At 35.3% G+C, this 18,240-nt stretch overlaps 1 protein-coding gene across 10 annotated transcripts in view; it reads right to left on the reverse strand.

Moving 5' to 3' along the window:
• Ca-beta (Calcium channel protein beta subunit) overlaps positions 1–18,240 on the reverse strand; it is a 96,889-nt gene that overhangs the window by 64,205 nt on the left and 14,444 nt on the right. For 2 of the 10 annotated variants that reach the window (XM_077415637.1, XM_077415635.1), the window contains exon 2: positions 7,591–7,711. The exons of the other annotated variants lie outside the window; for them this stretch is intronic. In XM_077415637.1, the coding sequence (XP_077271763.1) occupies positions 7,591–7,644 (54 nt within the window). In that variant the 5' untranslated portion in view covers positions 7,645–7,711. The remainder of the gene's footprint in view (positions 1–7,590; positions 7,712–18,240) is intronic. 10 annotated transcript variants of the gene reach the window in all.

Raw genomic sequence — 18,240 nt, forward strand, 5'->3', positions numbered from 1 at the left:
CGATGGGTAAGATATCGCGAGTCCGTGAACGTCCTCATCGCAGATGTTTTGCCAACGTCTGTTTTGATCATCTTTTTGCTCCAGGTATCGGCAGACTTCCTCCTCGGCGTGTGCAGACTGATGCTGGCGGCGCGGCGTTCTGCTTGACCTTCCGTCAACCCTTCAGGACCCGAGGCCACCAATTCAAGGATACCAAATTTACTTTAGACTTAAATAGATAGATAGAAGATATATTTTTGATATAAATTTTACTTTCGGTAGGTATACATCTTTGTGGTACTGCATCGGTCACACGTCGATAGATGCTGTTATTAAATTTGATGCACACTATATATATTTTTATGCATACCCCTATTCTTATCACCTTACGCATAACTCACATATCTCCATATTCTTATATTTAGCGTATTTAATCTCTATGTTAAAGAGAACGAAAGAAACAAATTGCCCTTTTACGTTGATAAGTTGGCAACAGTAAAATATTAGCAGCCTGAATTACCTGGGACAAATTTTTTAACGTTTAAATGTCAAGTCAGTTTGAATAATGTGTTTTGAATAATACTTGTAGAAATGGTTTTGGATATTTTATAAAGTTCCCCAAAGTGTGAAACGACGCAGGACGCAGGTAGGTAAATTTCTTAGCATATTAAGAAAACCATTTCGAAGTAATCTGGGAATTCAATACATCACTTTTACGATATTTTCTTGAAAGTTCCCGACTGTACCGATCCTTTGAAATATTTTCTAACCTACGGTTATATAAACTCACTTTTCATCTCTTTCTAACTGTCCTCTTAGAACAGTTAAGGCGAAGCTGTTCGGAAACACGTTAATAAAAATACAAGACAGAAGCTAGAATTACCTGATACATTGATACCTCAATGGAGATTTAATACTTACATAACTTTGCTAAACTTTTGCCCTGATAAAACCGCGATCTCTATATTGTAATATATACATATATAGATTGTTAGTGTTGCGTAAATTTTAAATTATTCATCTATATCGATTTACTTTAAGCAACACTAATTGTAAGCTCCTCTTTTATATTTTTTTCTTTGTGTGTGTGTGTGTGTGTGTGTGTGTGTGTGTGTGTGTGTGTGTGTGTGTGTGTGTGTGTGTGTGTGTGTGTGTGTGTGTGTGTGTGTGTGTGTGTGTGTGTGTGTGTGTGTGTGTGTGTGTGTGTGTGTGTGTGTGTGTGTGTGTGTGTGTGTGTGTGTGTGTGTGTGTGTGTGTGTGTGTGTGTGTGTGTGTGTGTGTGTGTGTGTGTGTGTGTGTGTGTGTGTGTGTAAACGCATTTCCATATTATTAATTTTTATTTTACAATATGCCTAAAAATGGTCCAAAATAAAATGTCTAATACACTATTAAATTCGTAATGTAAAATTATATTCCTATGCTCTTTAGTCCCAGGCTTTAGTCCCACAAAACTTATAAAATATCCGAAACTATTTTTAAAAATACTAGCCACTGCTCTTACTCATGTTGTTAATTTACTTAAACTAATGGAGTTAAAATAATACTATGCTTTGTGTTAAAATAATAAATTTTGACACACATAGTAGTTAAAAATAACAAAATGTTATTTAACTCAAGATATTGGTTTAAATTTTATCCCTTAATATTTAATAGTCCATAAGATATGCCTCAAAGACGTCATAAATCAGGTCATAAGATCTTATATATATATATATATATATATATATATATATATATATAAAGACGTTATAATATATAATATATAATGATAGTTTTATAAAACGTCTTTTAGACTTCATAATATTTTCTCTGGGGATATTATTAAATAAAGTTAATTATCAAATTTATGACAATGCAGAGAGAATATTTACACAATTACAGTTATAAATATTGAATTTGTGATATTAATTACTTTATTTTAATTAAAGTTGAAAAGTTCATTTATTGATGAGAATATCAAACGCATAGTGACACAGCATTGAATGATTTAATTACGTCTCGTACTATTTCATATAATATGACACATATAATCAAAATATCCATATTAATTAACAACAGATATTAAAATTTTATTATATTGCTGTGCTTGTTTATTATTTGTTTCAATATGATGCCAGTCAGTAAATAATATAACAATAGTAATATTAAATTTTGGCTACACACATATGATATTTAATATCCTTTAAATAAAACATCATATAAAGGCGTAAAATTAAGACTCATCAGATGTTGCAGCATGACGTACATTAAGATCCATAACTTAAAAAATAGCCCAAACAGGAAGACAGGCAAAAAAGTATCGGCAAGAACGTTGCAACGTTCCTTTATTAATAAGCACTAATCCATAGCACGATGTCGGAAGAATACATTTCTTTGGGGGTCGACGTTATAGTTTACGCTTCGTAAATTTAAGAGTAAAGTCTTTAAGCTTTTCCAAATCAGTGGTGCATGTTTCATGTTGATCACCCTTTCTGTACCCTTATTGTATGCACGTAATCCCTTAAGTCGCATTTGCAGTTTTCAGCTGTTACTACAACAACTATGTATCGTATCTCAAACATTGCAGACCCAATGCTTTAGAAAATCACCCCTGATTAGGATCGTTTCTTTCTGATTACATCACGTCGCTATGTACGTGGCGATCCTTTATTGTCCGCTTGAACCGTACATGTGTATAACACGAAATTTCTTTCATGTCGCGATTTAACGACAGAACGACGTGATCTGTGTTTCCGCCTATTAATTTTTCTAAGACGATGGTCTTTCGCAGGTACTACGATATTTTCTCTTCGTATATATAAGAAGGGAAACGAAGCAATGTAATTCGAGCGAGCGGCTCTGCAGAGCCCTCATGCTCTCTAAATACTTAATAACGCCCGACAAACCCTTATAACATCGTGTTTCCTGTTACGGATTAAGACGTTAGGCATGTCGGGAAAAAAAGAGAAAGTATAAGTATTCGTTTTGTCGAACGTCTCTTCACGCTTTTACAGTGTGTTCAGTAAGTACGCAGTGGATGATGCAACAGTAAACGATTTAACGTATGGCACTGCCAAATATATCTAGCATTTAATCTAAAGGCATTCGTTCTAGACAATACAATAAATGTAAGAGCAAATTTTATTGATATATTTATGTAATTACAAAATAAAAGAACAAATTCGAACTAAAACTGTATTAAGTAGATAAAATTGCAAATAATCTATAATAATCTAAATTATTGTAAATCTGTTAAATAAAATTTAATATATGATGAGATCTATATACATATAAATGCAATTTTTTTTAGATATATCGACTGTAAACTGTAATGCAAGAATTTTTAGGTCCCATTAATCAATAACTTATTTCGCTTTCGCTAAACGTCGCGATACCTTATTTTTAGCTTTTTACTGGCTTATCCTCATCAAATCGGATCATATAAATGATCAACCGATCACATATGCAAAGAGCACAAGTCAACAAAAAAAAAACGTATATGTATGATGTTTATATGATAATTATTTTTTTTTTTTTTTCAAGTTTTTATACATCGTATTAAATTCTTATAATCTACAGGTAACGAGCAAAGAGCACAATCTCGAGGAACGACCGTCGTTTACGGCGAATATTTTAATCGCATTGCCTGTTGGTCCGATACTCCTAGGACTATCATGTATCCCATCCGGACTGACCGCATTCTCATCCGCGTGACGTCAGCATCGAAAAGAATCTTTTTACCGCGCGTAGAGGAAGCTCATGAATTTGCGCCTGGCTACATGTCGGCGCGACGGCCTTAAAAATTCCCGATGTTCGTTTATGGCCGGCTAATTAGATTTTTATCTACATTAACGGCCCATCCGGCAAATCCAGTCCCGTGAATCGCCGCGATTCACGCGTCGCTCGCGCCTATGTGTACCGCGGCGATCTCTGGCGATCGACCCGCGTTTAACGCGTGACGAGTATACGTGTCCGCCGAAACCGTTCGGCCTTGAAACGCGAGCACCAAGTGTAATATCACACGCTGGGTTTCCATTTTAGAGAAAAGATTACGATTACGTCGCGGTCTCTGTCTCCGTTTCTTTTTATTGTCCATCGTGCGCTCGGCTTCGCTCGCCGTAACATCAGCATTTAAAAGAAGGATACGCATGAAATGCCGCATTCCACGTATTTCAGCGCAGAATATTTCGTATATATTTCGCGATTAATATCCCTCAGGACTATAAACACAAACGGACGGCAAATGAGAACCAGTTGTCCCCCTCTCGTTTCGCCGCGGTCACTTCGTTTCGAATCTTGGATAATGCGATCGAAGCGAGCAAGAAGAGCGAGAGAGAAAAATAAGTAGGCAGCACGCGAAATATTTTATGACTATTTTTAAAAAATCCAATTTTCGACCGTTTGGTTTATATCGATCATGTAATTTATGTCGCGCGGCGGCGATGTGTTAAAATTTTATGCGTATAGCATACTTCGCAACTTAATTCGCATCAAGAACGTAGATCGTATTTTACCATTAAAAGTTACAAGCAAATTATATATTTTGTAAGAGGACAGGATATATTGCAGACATGTTAATTCACTTCGACATATTTTATGCCCAGTTGACACAATTCTCTGTGTTTAGCTATTTTCGACAAAAGACCAAATATCAGACAATTATCCACTTAATTTGCAAACTTTTATAAAACTTTTATAAACTTTTATAATGAATTTATCTGTAAACAAAATTGTAATTATATATATTAATCGATAAAAACTCTCATGTGCTCTTCATATTTTATTTATTTTTGTTGACAAATTTTAGCAAGCGGGATTATAACATCAGTGATAACATGATTGTATATCGATAATTCGACAATAATTTTAAAGATTTAGTTACATAATTCTAATGCAATAGTGTGATAATAATAATTTATTGAAAATATATGTACACAGTTGAAGTTAATATATTGCATCAACCTTAAAACATTGTTCAATATTGTAAAAAAAAAAATCAAAAAGATCAGACGTAAAGTTTCTTGTCGTATAATCGTATAATACAATATCTCGCGGGCATTCTCGCGGACCAGTCGATATCGCGTAAATCACCCGCGAAAACATCCATAAAACGTTGAATCTCTCTTCCGTACGCCACGTTGCGTGTATATACGAGCGTCTAAACGGGATGGAACTTGCGAGACGATTCTGCGGTCATACGAAGGTGCGGCCGCCTGGTTTTACGACTTTCGTTTAATTTCTGCACGCGTTTTACTAGCAAGGGATCCAATACGACGTCGTGGCCGTCGCCGAAGGGAGCCTAAAGACAAAGTCAAGGAGTTTTTCAAAATTTTGAAATCCGATTCTAGCATACCTTGTAACTTTTATTACGGTTCATGGAAAGCTAAAAACAGGAGTATTTTATTATCGGCTAAAAATAAATTCTTATAAATAAGAATATGTAAAATCCAACGTAGGTAACTGAAAGAAATACGCAATGTATGAACTCTCAATTCAGATAACTGAAGATTCTTTGTACATATACATACACAAAATGTATTTATATAGAGTATATATACCAACTGGGTATTTGTATAATTTATTAAGATATGTTGAAACGTGAAAAATTAATGAAAAATTAATTTCAAAAGAGATATATGTGCCACAATTTAAACTTATAACAATAATTTTATTTAAAAAAATTTGTTCTTCTATTTGTCTTCATCTAATTCTGTAATTAATATAGTTTCTCTTGGTCTTTAATCTCTAAGTTAAAGAATGACATGTACTTCAACTTAGGAATGAAAATCTAGTTTTGCTTTTTATCCTGTTTCCCATTCAAATATTACCGTAGTGTAGTGTAAGCCTTTTTTTTTTACAAGACTATAACGATATTTGAGATAGAGGCACCCTCATCACACGCTTCCATCGTTCCATCTGACTTTCTTTCAACGTCAACGTTGTCAGCTCTGTCCAAACGAGTACATTACGAGATCGGCGCAAACGACTCCAAAACTGTCACGTAGCCTGAGTAAGGGGATTAAGAAGAGGAGGGAAGGGACGGAGGGGGCAGGTGTGTCGTGAAACGTTCTTAAGTTATTCATGAATTCGTTTAATCGGTTTCTGCGCATACTGGGCTATCTCGTTTTCTAAGTTTTTATCGCGCGGTCAGGCCGGTAATCAATGTTAATTCGTAGAAAACCATGCCGGTAACAAGGACCATAAATTCTTTATTAGCCGGGAGCACTGGAGATCTTCTTTTTTCATTACTGTCTCTTCCTTACTCTCGCTACGATTCCTATACGTTCCCTAGCTGCCTCGTGAGTGCTCGCGATGCTGGAGAACGAAGACACGGTGTCTCCGAGTAACTTGAGATTTATACGATGGATTCCGCAATGTATCGTACGGGTTTATCTGTATTACGGATTTTCGAGGCGTGGATATACAAGCTGTATATCTTCCGAGGTAAAATTGATTCGCACCGTGAAATTATGACCGCCTAAATTTTACATAAATATTGCAACGATGTTGGCGTTTTGCTTATCCCAATATCCAATATTAGGTATAAAATATAATTTTTGATAATCTTTCGTAATATTTTTTTTTAGCAAATCTATAGCGGATGTGAATACAACTGATTTACAGCGATTATTAGAATTATCTGATTATAAATTTTCTTAAGCAATTTAGATTTTTTTAAACTCCAACTCACATTTATATTACCTAGAAATTATAATGTATATTCCTTGCGATTCAGCGACTTTCTGCTTCTTCGAGAAAAGATTTGAAACAGCCTGCGGTTTCTTTATTACAGATATATATGCGTCTCCTCGAGATCACGAGAATTGTGATGACAGTAAAAGAAAGCCAGGTCACTCGTGGAAAAATCAGTTTATTCTCCGTTATCGCGAATTAATAAATTTAAGTTAATCGCTGTATTAGGACAGGGTAAATATCTTCCATAAATTCCAAAATATTTTATCTAATTGTTCATTAATTCTAATTATTCAATAATAAATTCCTGATAATAAAAAACATTTTCTTGGAAAAGAAGATAGAACCTAATCGAATGTCCGACTTGGACGCGATTACTAATACAATGCTATTTGTAAGATATAGATGGCGGAGAAAAGGACAATGAGGCGTGGACCGCCTCATTGTCTTTTCCTCCTGATCGTTAGACTAGTGATCAGGAAAGCAACTGCACCGCGGGAGGAAACCGGACGATAATCGAGACCGAAAGAGCCAAATTCGATTCGTCGGCATTTGGCCGAATTCCATTAATTCCGGCGAGAACTTGGTACCGGTTTTCGAAGCAAGCCTGCTCTGTGTGGATCGGACGCGACGGGGCGAGCTTGCGAGTGCAATCTGCCATCTGAAACGGCTCGAAGGGGCGAGTCCGCCCGCTCTTGTCCTGACGGTCCTGACCTACGCCAATATCCCGCTAAGATGCGATACGGGGGTTATACATGATGGGAATACTCGACCCGCAATGGATGGGAGGGCGTCATCAGGTCGGTGTTTTTATTCTGATATGTGCGCGCGTTATTGTACGCGTCTTCTTCTTTTTGAACCACCATGTGAATGTGTTCTTTTTTTACAGGTACACGCACTTGCGTATGTTAAAATACATTTATTCGTGTAAGTACGAACCTCGCGTCGTATTTTTCTCTCGGGAAAAGTCCACGAATCTTGACAAGCAGCCATTCGGCCTCAATTGCAATCGAGATTGGGATGCCTCGCTGCAGTGGCTTCAATCTCTGGGCACCGATATCTGAAACGCGCGCGACAGAGTACCTGTTGTTATCGATAACGATCACTGATTGAGAATATTCAGGAGAACTCGATTATGATCTATGCGACAAATTACATATGCATATTTATTATGTACACACTAGTATATATGCAATGAAAAACAAAGACCCATAAACTAATTCATATGTTTTTATTATTATATTAAAACATATAACAACGTGACAATACATTGAGCGGATCTACCATATTTCTACATTAACGATTAATGTTCAGTAGTGCTTTTATTAATACATACTTTTCTTGGCTATATTTAAAAAAATTAAATTTTTGCAAATCTATCAAAATTAGAATTCAAATATAATGAATGTCGCAAAATTATGTAAAAACAAAAAAGACCATGGAACAATCCTTCCCTTTATCCAAAAACTCAGCAAGTTGGCAGTTATAGTAAAAAAGAAGCGAAAATGGAAGGCCATATCAACAATTAATCACAGAACCTTCATGCCCTAATTTACCAACGCAGCTTGATGTTTCCTGGAAAGGAATATCTATCCACTTGACAGCCTTCTGCGTGCAAAGTGCAGCTGCGACGCAGGGCTTAGTATGCTCCACCCATAATTGTTAATTATTCGCCGGGTTCCTGTATGCACGTGGAAGGTAAAGGATCGCGATAGTGCATGCAAGGAAGATAGGGCGCTGTCTGTGCCCGAAATTGGTTGGTGACTAGCCGACGATACGAATAGCTTGCGAGCAATTTGGCGGCCTATAACGAAGGGCCTGCGAAAACAAAGGCTCGTCGTCGTTCCAATTGTTGCATTATTCATGCGTTTCTAGCAAGAAGCGGTCGTAAGCCAGCCCTCGAGACTTTTACTCTCTTCCATTGCCTTTCGGGGAGCCACCGCCTCGCGCCTTCCTCCTTGATTCCACACACCGCCCTTCGAAATCCATTTTGTTCCCCTTGAGCGTCTTAGACGCAACATTAGTGTGCCGCCGGGAGTGTGTAATGCGGCCCGAGCAACCTCGATTACTGAGAAATCAGAGGATTCTCGCTAATGCAACTCTGTTTAAGAACCTGAGAGATCAGCAGGATCTCAGAATGTTAACGATGATCTCTATTCTTCAAATAAATATTCGACTAAGTTTGTTGTGAAATAACATAAATTTTTGAAAACGGTATACAACATTGTATAGGCATACAAAGCTAAATAGTCAGCTATATCGTCACGTCAGCTGTGTAGGAAAATCTATACGAGAAAATCAATACTATACTAAAGAAGTTGTCAATTGGACAAGTCCAAACGAGGTCAGTGGTAATCAATGGACGTATTGCGAATAGTTCGAACAATTTATCGTGTTGATAACATAGACAGACGCAACTTTTGAGCTTATTGTATGTTATTAAAAAATTATTAAAGTATACTGTGTTGAAATATTCTTTTTTGTTTCATGCTTCATAAATAAGTGTCACGAACGTAACATAGATATGATAGATACAATGATATAAAAAAAGACACACAGACAACGTAAGAAAAAAACCGCGTCTCCTTCAGAACGAATTGTATAATAGCATAAATATGCTTCCTGGGATATCCTTTCTTTTTTTCTTAACACGGAACATTAAACAGTTGGAAACATTTTTCATAGAATTCAAAGAAATTCTGTATCTTTCTTACAAATTATCTTAAAGGGGTACCGAAGAAAGCCTGGGTGGGGAGGGTACCGAATCAGAAAGTAGAGTTTTCTTTAGCATGTGTTGTACAGTTAATAAATTAATTTAAAATTTTAACTTGGTATAAAATAAAAATACACATTTTGAACAATAAATTAAAAAAAGTTAATCAAAATTTTATTTTTTCGCCAAAATATTATATAATATAAAAAACTTTGATTCAGTAGTTTTGAGAAATCGTGTCAACTAGGTCAAAGAAGGTGGTTTTTTTCGACAAAAATGTATTTAAAGTTTTAAGTTTAACTAACGAAATATTAGACTAAAAGTATAGATGTACTAAATACTTATAGTCATAATATATATAGTAATAACTCAGTATTGAAAAACATGTGCCGAAATCAGTTAAACACAAACATAAGATTTTAGTATTAGTTAGTACTTAGTTAGTACAGACCGACGCAGGTCAAAAAACTCCATCTTAATAATTCATTCCTTTCGTCCACCAAGTGGCACGTTCAAATAATCTGACGCACTTTCGACGTACGTTCAATAATTTCGTTTTCTCAAATTGAACTAAAACTCTAAAAATATATTCTTAAATAGTTGAATTTTCAGATAAAATATTTAAAAAATCAATTTTTTCGGGACTCGTACCCTATACATATCCCTAGTGCGTTACCTTAATAAAGTATAATAATGTTCGATTCGACTTAGGTTACCCTATTATCCTTCCTAAATGACTTCGAAGATCTTTCATCCTTAATGTTACTCGTATTCTTGGTCGGCGAGTAAATCAGACAGGGGGGGGGGCGATCAATCGAGATATATTCTATGATAAAATATTCATTTAAAATATGATAGGAAGGGTTTATTTTATCGTCGTAATTGACGCAATTTTTGGACTGGTCATCCGAATACCGGATACTTGCCGCGTAAGGAATATCAATACTGCGAATACTGCGAAAACGCGCGGTGAAGTGTAAGCACCAGCGAGAAGGTCGTTGCCGCTACTTAGCGTTCATACGTAAATACCTATAAATTATTGAGAAAACGACCGCACTACAGCGCAATGACCTACCAACGCGGCTACGTATGTTCATTGCTCCGCGTATTGCCCGCCAGAAAGATCGCAGTAAACTTGTCAACGTTGATACAATCGGTTTCCTCAACAAATCATAAACGCCAACATCGCTGCACGCCAAATACTAATCTATTTTCGCGCGGAAACGAAATATACATTAACAGATCATTATTTGCGTATATTCTTAGGTATCTGAGCACTTTCTTTCTTCTTATCATTTATTAATAAAGAATCTTATTTTTGTGTGTATTATCAAATAACGTATTATAATTGAATTAGCTATAGTATTTTCATATATTTAGTTTTATTACAGTCACAGTGCATACAAGTTAAATTTAGAATTTTATTATCACACAATTATCTCTGTTAATTAATTAAAATTAAGAACTTTCCAGTCAAACAACCGATTGAAGTACCTAATCTCTATTTATTTATTATTTTTGTTTCTATGTTCTATAACTTTTATATAATATATATAAAACATTAATAATAAAATGTATGTTTTATAAAGGGTAATAGAAAATATCCTAGGATTTCTCGTAAAAGATTTTAACTAACAGATTCCGCATATTTTTAGGATATTCGTTGCAAGAGTGGTAGGGTAAACTCGGGTAACATGGTCATACAGGAAAGATGACCAACCTAAGTTCTTTCAATCTAGCTCGCCATGAAACATCGAATGAATATGGGTTGACCATCTTTCCTGTACAGGCCATTTTACCTGAGTTTACTTAAACAAGGAATCAAAGAATTCAAATATCTAAACGAATAAAACCAAAAAATTCTCATTGATTCATTCCATATTCCTTACTTCCATATTTGTTAGTTTCAAAATAACAAGAAACATGTTCATGCCAATGTCGTGTGTCAGGTACCTATCTGAATTTAAAATTTCTGAAGGTTTCGAAGTACAGATATAACTATTCAAACCAAATGAAAAAGTGGTAGAAAAAAGGTTCAGAGCAAATGTCAGTTTTCCTACATCCCTTTGTCATTAGTTAAATCCTGAATACCTGAGGATATATAGAGTGTAACATAAATGTGAACCGTAACTTTAAGAGCATATTCTCATCAAAATAAGCAAAAAAAATTCATATAATATACAAATATATGTCCAAAATATATGTCGTTTTCACGGTACGTTGTTTTTAGTAAAAGACAAATTTTAGTAGATATTTTAGACAATTTTAGACAAGTTTTAGTAGACAAATTGTCTACTTCCGCCTTGTTAACAACATTAATGTTCTTCGTTAGTGCATTGAAAACAGGTTCAATGAAATACGTGATACACCGAGTGTTTGTGAAAGGGTGAGAAGACAGATGAAGTAGTGTATTTCGGCTGAGGGCAACATTGGCAATATTTGTTTTAAGATTTATTTTATTTCAATTTTATTTTGTTTTGTATTGTAAAATAATACATTTCGATGAGTAGAATACACCTCTAAACTAGGCCCACATTTATGTTACACCCTATACATATAGAGTACATAGGTAGGATACAAACTGGTACTACAACATAGTATGTCTTTCGCCTTTCATCTCATCCCTTCTCATCTACCATTCTTCTCACACTCTATCCTACTTATTTTTATACCTGCTCAGCATCGGGCAAAGTCGGAGATATACATTAAATAATCCCGAACGGGCGTTCTCATCAGAATCTCTACGACGCGAAATAATATTCAACCATCTGGCAGGATATACTGCGATATTTTACATTAAGAATCCCGGGCTAGCTTTATCTTTATGGTCTTTAGTCGCGACTGCCGTGCTAACCGCAAGACTTGGGAGATCTTGAAATTGTATAGGTTTATGATTCGTTAAATTCTCCGGGTTTTCTTAAAAATTTTAACATTTGCGAGAAAAACTTTAAAAATGTTTTAAACATTTTTAAGAAAATTCTATGATTTTCTAAAATGCTAAAAGTAAGGATTTCTTAAATTCTCTCGTTGAGAATTTGCAAACAAGTCTAAATTTTGAAAATAATATAATAAAAGTATAGATATTGTTCTTAAGAAGTAAGTAGGTAAGTCACATACTAAATTCACAAGTTGTTTTGCAATATATGTTTTACAAGTTTTTACAATTTGTCAAAAAGGTTCTAAGATCTTATAGAAAGTAGAAAATCCAAAAATTTCTTATTTCTTTGAATAAATAATTCACTAAAATCTCTATAAATATTGTATACATATAATTATATAAAAATTATATTTAACAAAATATTATTTTAGAATCTTATTCACGCTGGATATGATTATGCAATATAGTAATATATTTAATTATATAACTACGGAATCTTAGCATGCAATATAAAAAAATATTATGCAAACAATACGGCAAAAAATCGACAGTTTTTTGATTTATAATCTAGTAACTATAGTAAACAGAAATCTTCCCAATAAAACGTGACGCTGTTATTTACAACTAGTACCTTATCTTCGGCGTACGGGTCACGCATCTGGACAGGAAATTATTATGATCACTTAAAGGACGTAGAGATGCAGTAAAAAGTTTCTTCGTTAAAATTAGTATGCATATATGTATAACCGGCTTGTAATACGCACAAGCGTTCATTGAATTGCAAAGTGGTATCCAAATTATAACCCCAAAAATCATTGCTTACATTTTTATCCATAATTGCTATTGGGCATAATAAAGGCATAAATTTAAAAATTCATATATTAATTTAGTCAGCAATTAAATAATACGTTGATAATACATTTTGTCATCAGTTTGATAACAGTTTATTTAAACAAGAATTTTATTAAATAAATATAAATAGATATTATTATATTTATTATATTTATTATATTTATTGTGTACACACTTTTATCGTACTCCTTACATAAATTTTTTTTATAAATTTATATTTATGACACAATAATTAAATTTTAGATTAAATAACTAATGAGAAAGAAAAAGGAGAAGGAAGAAAGAAACTAAAATATTTTACGTTGCTGCATGCAGAAAATTCTCCTGCATGGTTTTAATTTTTTACATGTAATTTCGAGATAAATGCATCATCAAAAGAGACTTGGCATATTAATTTCCCGAGTAATGCGATTCATACGGGAAGAGAAATATATATATAGGTATATTATACGAGTCGTTACTATCAGAGACTCTTAATCGACCTGTAATGCCACGTGCCTCAGAGATAACAAGAACAGCAGTTCAGCCAACGTGCGCGAGGTGCGTTTAATCCTCTTAGAGGTCGGGTAAAGATGCAAGAGCGTCTGATCGCCTGCGGAAGTGGAGAAAGAAGAACGTTATACGAACTTCCGTGGTATTAACTCCATTACGTAACACGCTTTGCCCGCGAACAAGACAACTCCGAGCAGTTAACGACCGAGCTAACGACCCCGACGCACCTTGCACCCCTGTCTGCTTATCGCGCCACGAAACCGCCTCATCTCGCTGTCGAGGTAAAGCGCTTCCATCAAAAGCTAAGCCACGATCGCGTCACCTCCTCCTCGCGTGCTTCACGCGACTCTTGTCCGCGAATACAATACTCGATCCTCATCGTAAATCTTTCCAATTAAGCGGCAGGAGCCGATCAGGTGCATGGAATAAGGCATATGAGGGTGCACGCTTCGCTCGTGCTCGTGCTCGTGCGCGTGTTTCCATCTACCTGGCCGAAAGACATGACGCGATTATGTGCAAAGAGAGGTCCTAAAGCCCTAAGATATATTCTCGTGCTTCTCTCCTCTCTTCCGCCCTTTGCTCCACTTTATTCCTTTTTGGCTCGTATCGTTCAATGTGTTTTCTCTCTCATCGTTCACCTTGCGCGTCCTCTCTAATGCAATCCAGCGAAACTCGCGTCACGGTATTCCAAGAAGAATAATAATTCTGCAATTTCGGAGGCACGCGGCCCACCAAAAGCTTTTTCTCGCAGAGCTAATTCCGCAGGTGTACCGGACGAGACTGCAGAAGCCGCCGCCACCGTCGTTATCCTCGACGGCAGAGCGACGACGTTTTAACGCGAGGCTTAAAACGGCCTCTCGTCAGTTTTTTGTTCGAGGTAGCGTTGGCTACAAATTGCTCAACACGATATTCAAGTAATACAATGTCGACGGACAGTTTTGGGAAACTATTTTACATTAGAATTGAGAAGAAGTTGAATTTGGAAAGTAAAATAAAAATGGCAATAATGGAATTACATATGCTCGCATTACATCGCATTACTTGTTGAATGTTCCTATCAAAGTATAATAGTGCATCCATTTAATAAGATGATAATAATAACTTAAAGACATATATGTACTTGAAGACAAATTTCAATGTAATATACTAATTAATTATAAATAAAAAAAACTACAATTTTCTATATTATTATACATTACTTAATCCCATCACTAACCGGCCAGAATAACGAATAGTGCAGCGCGTGCACAATGCACGTATTTGAATTTTGGATAGTAAAAAGGAAAAGGACGCTCTAAAACGTATACAAATAAAGAATGGAAAAGAATGCATTGTAACAATATATTTAAGTGCGACTTCCTTTTTTGTCCCCATGTGAACTCGGTTCTAAAGATTTCAAAAGCTCTGAGTATAAAAATCCTAAATAACGTATCGCGTTTTTACTCCGCAAATAATGCTTCTTTTCAGCCATTTTAATTTTTCGTTTCCTTTTATTGCGTTTGCATTTTTTGCGACTCATACTTCTTTATCATCAACCGATGTAATCAGTGTGCAAAATACCGCTGTATAATGTAGTTTCACTCGATCTATTCGATTACTTTTAACTCTTTACATTTTAACTATATTTAATACAAAAAATAGTCATTTCTCTACGTTTTTAAATAACTATATCTTACCTGTACAACGGCAAGAGAAAAGAAATACCTAGTTGAAATACAATTCGAGAATATTGGGTAATTCATGTCTATTGGCTGGCAATTAGACAATAAGGAATGCTTCTCTTATAAACTACCCGGGATTGCTCATTTTAAGGTGATAAATTCTATGCATGGTAAATCGGTTCCGCGTTATGCTTTTACGCTGACTTGTGATCGGTTCTGCTTATTGAAAACATGTTATCGGCCAAAGTGCTCCGCTATATCGAAATGAAGGGATAAATTAGAAATATTTCTCAGTGGAATTTATACAAGTCGACTTGTAAAGCGATACGCACTTTCTCATCATTTACACACCAGCAATCCTGGAATCTATGTATAAGCGCAAACAAGCCGTCAATTAAATCATGCGTAAAAGTAGGTAGTACGAGTTATACTAGGAGAGAATTCGAGATCTGAAATAAAAAATTCTTATATCTCGCTTTAATTGATCCCGTTTTTCTATCTAACTAGCGTGTGTCCTTAAGTTTAATGATTCATTACGTATTCCTGCGCAAGTATTTCGAGAAATATTGAAACTGCTTGGTCAAACGTTTCAACCAGTATTGAATGTGCATGATAAATAATAAACAACTGTACTGATTCTATAATTTACAGCAATTATTTTTTATTTCTCTTTGTAAGCCGTTTATAATGGAAGACGTTCCGCTTTAGCAGGTGCATCACGCACTCGAGATATCGGATCAGAATGCAACTGCGAATTCCAAATCGGAACTCATGGTCACAGAAGAATGGCTATGACACGATCGAAGACCGATATATACCCTGCAGCATGCATGAGTCTTGGCTTGGTCCTTATTGGCTATATGCGCCAACGAGTACTCAGATACCACGTCGCACCTTATAATAGTGCAGATTGTCTCACGTCATTTAATGAAATACGAGATACTCGTGCCTTAAATATTATACATTAAAACTAAACTCCTTGCAAGATAAAAACCTGTTTTTAATGTGTGTGTGTGTGTGTGTGTGTCCTCTTATATTTCATACTAGATACTGAAGATTATAGATCTATATAGATATACCATTGCGAACATTTATAATTAAAAATATTTTTGGCAACACACACAAATGCAATGTAGAAAGCATTTTGAAGGAAAATGGCAAGGACACCGTAAAACTTGTACCAGTAAGTCAATCTTTTCGATTCGCCTCGATCTCTGTCGCTCGTCAATCTTCTGCTCGTAAAACGGTTCTACCGCTTAAAATAAAACACAATACGCGGTCTAGAACAATAAGTATTTAATTACTAAAGTCATTAAGATACCATACATTAGACGATATCCTCGGGGCTCGCGGATAGCCATTTTATCCTTGCAATACACTAGCAGCGGCCTATTAACAATAATTTCGAGTCGGCCTAAGAGACATGGCTGGTGAAATCCTTTCTCGGTAAAAGAAAACGAGGAAAGAAGAGAGGCAGAAAGAAGGAAGGAAGGGAACGCACCCGTGCAAACCCGTTTGGCCGTTTAGCAATCCTCGACGCTGAAGTAGACTCGGTCCAGAAGGATCGAGACGCGCTCACAGGCAAAAATTCAAGCTCTTTTGCTCCTGCCGGTTTGTACACTGACCTATATTCGTTGGAACCGGGTCCGCAGACCTGAAACGGCTATAGAGACCTACTACCCTGAAGAACTCTTCGCGAGACGATGAGAGACCACCTCTACTCACGATCTTTCATCTGCCTCTCCATCGATTCGGCGCACTCGTCGACGGTATTTTTCAGACAGACGTATATATATGTTTATCACCAGTTTCTTTTAAAGTGATTACTTTTTTATAAATACAAAATAATTTTCAGTTATTAAACTTGCGCAAATAAATAATTATAAAATCATTACTGCGGCAAAATCATACAGCATGTAATTATCTTCTCGACAAATGACTCCAGTTTATAACAGACTCTTTATATTTTTCTTTTACAGAGAATATATTTGTTTTTCATTTTTATTTTGATAACGTATCCGAAGAAAATATTATCTAATGTATTCAAAATTCAGACGTTATGTTACTTTTGCTCTTATTCATTTTTCCATTGCGATAAGCAAGAAAAATGAGTATATACGGTACTATAACTAAATACACACATCATGTATTATCATCTTAATATAAATTCAAAAAAGTAAATAATCGATTAAATTGTTGGATTTCCGCCAGACAAACAAACGTGTGGGTAGTCTGATTCTTTAAAATCTCTAGCGCGCGGTTACCGACATGTTTCGAGGCAGTGAAGCTATTACAGGAATAATAACTTGCCTTTTCGCATGCAGATCGAGAGATATTAATTGCGTGCGGTAGCAGTAACGACGCTCTACTTTCAAGTTACACGCGCGCGCATTGCGGCAATTAGATGTTAATGCTAACGCAACCTTACGTCAATCAAAATTTTCCATTGCAGATTTCCTCGTCGTCCGCCACCCAATCCAGTTTATACGACTTACGGTCAAATTATATAATCTAGCATAGATTAAATATGCATCTTTAATTAATGCAACTTGTGTGGTTAAGCTTGTGAAGTTTTATTTCTAAAATACTTTGCTGAAGCTAGTGTGCATATACTTCATACCGCTAATTTCAACGTATAACAAACTTTTAATTATATTATCTCTTATTTTTATGTTTATCTTAATTTTCGCACAATAATGATGATTGATGAGATGTGTGCGATATCTTTTGCAGCAAAAATATATAAAATATATATTATATTTTTAAATAGGCTCTTCTTTTTTATTCTTTTATATTAACTTAAATGACTTCTGATGTTAAATACCTTATTCAATACTAAAAATATTTCAGTTTATTATATCTATATAAATATATATAAGCTCAGAAATATGTCCAACGTAATATACCAGCTTTATAACATTTTAGGAAGGGGACAGGGTATCAGGTAGAAGGGTCATCGATTCGATTTCCATTCGCTGCAGTGCAGCACATGT

Source organism: Temnothorax americanus, unplaced genomic scaffold (assembly GCF_048541705.1).
Source record: "Temnothorax americanus isolate GAGA-0224 unplaced genomic scaffold, ASM4854170v1 Scaffold4, whole genome shotgun sequence".
In the NCBI taxonomy this organism is placed as follows: Eukaryota; Metazoa; Arthropoda; class Insecta; order Hymenoptera; family Formicidae; genus Temnothorax; species Temnothorax americanus.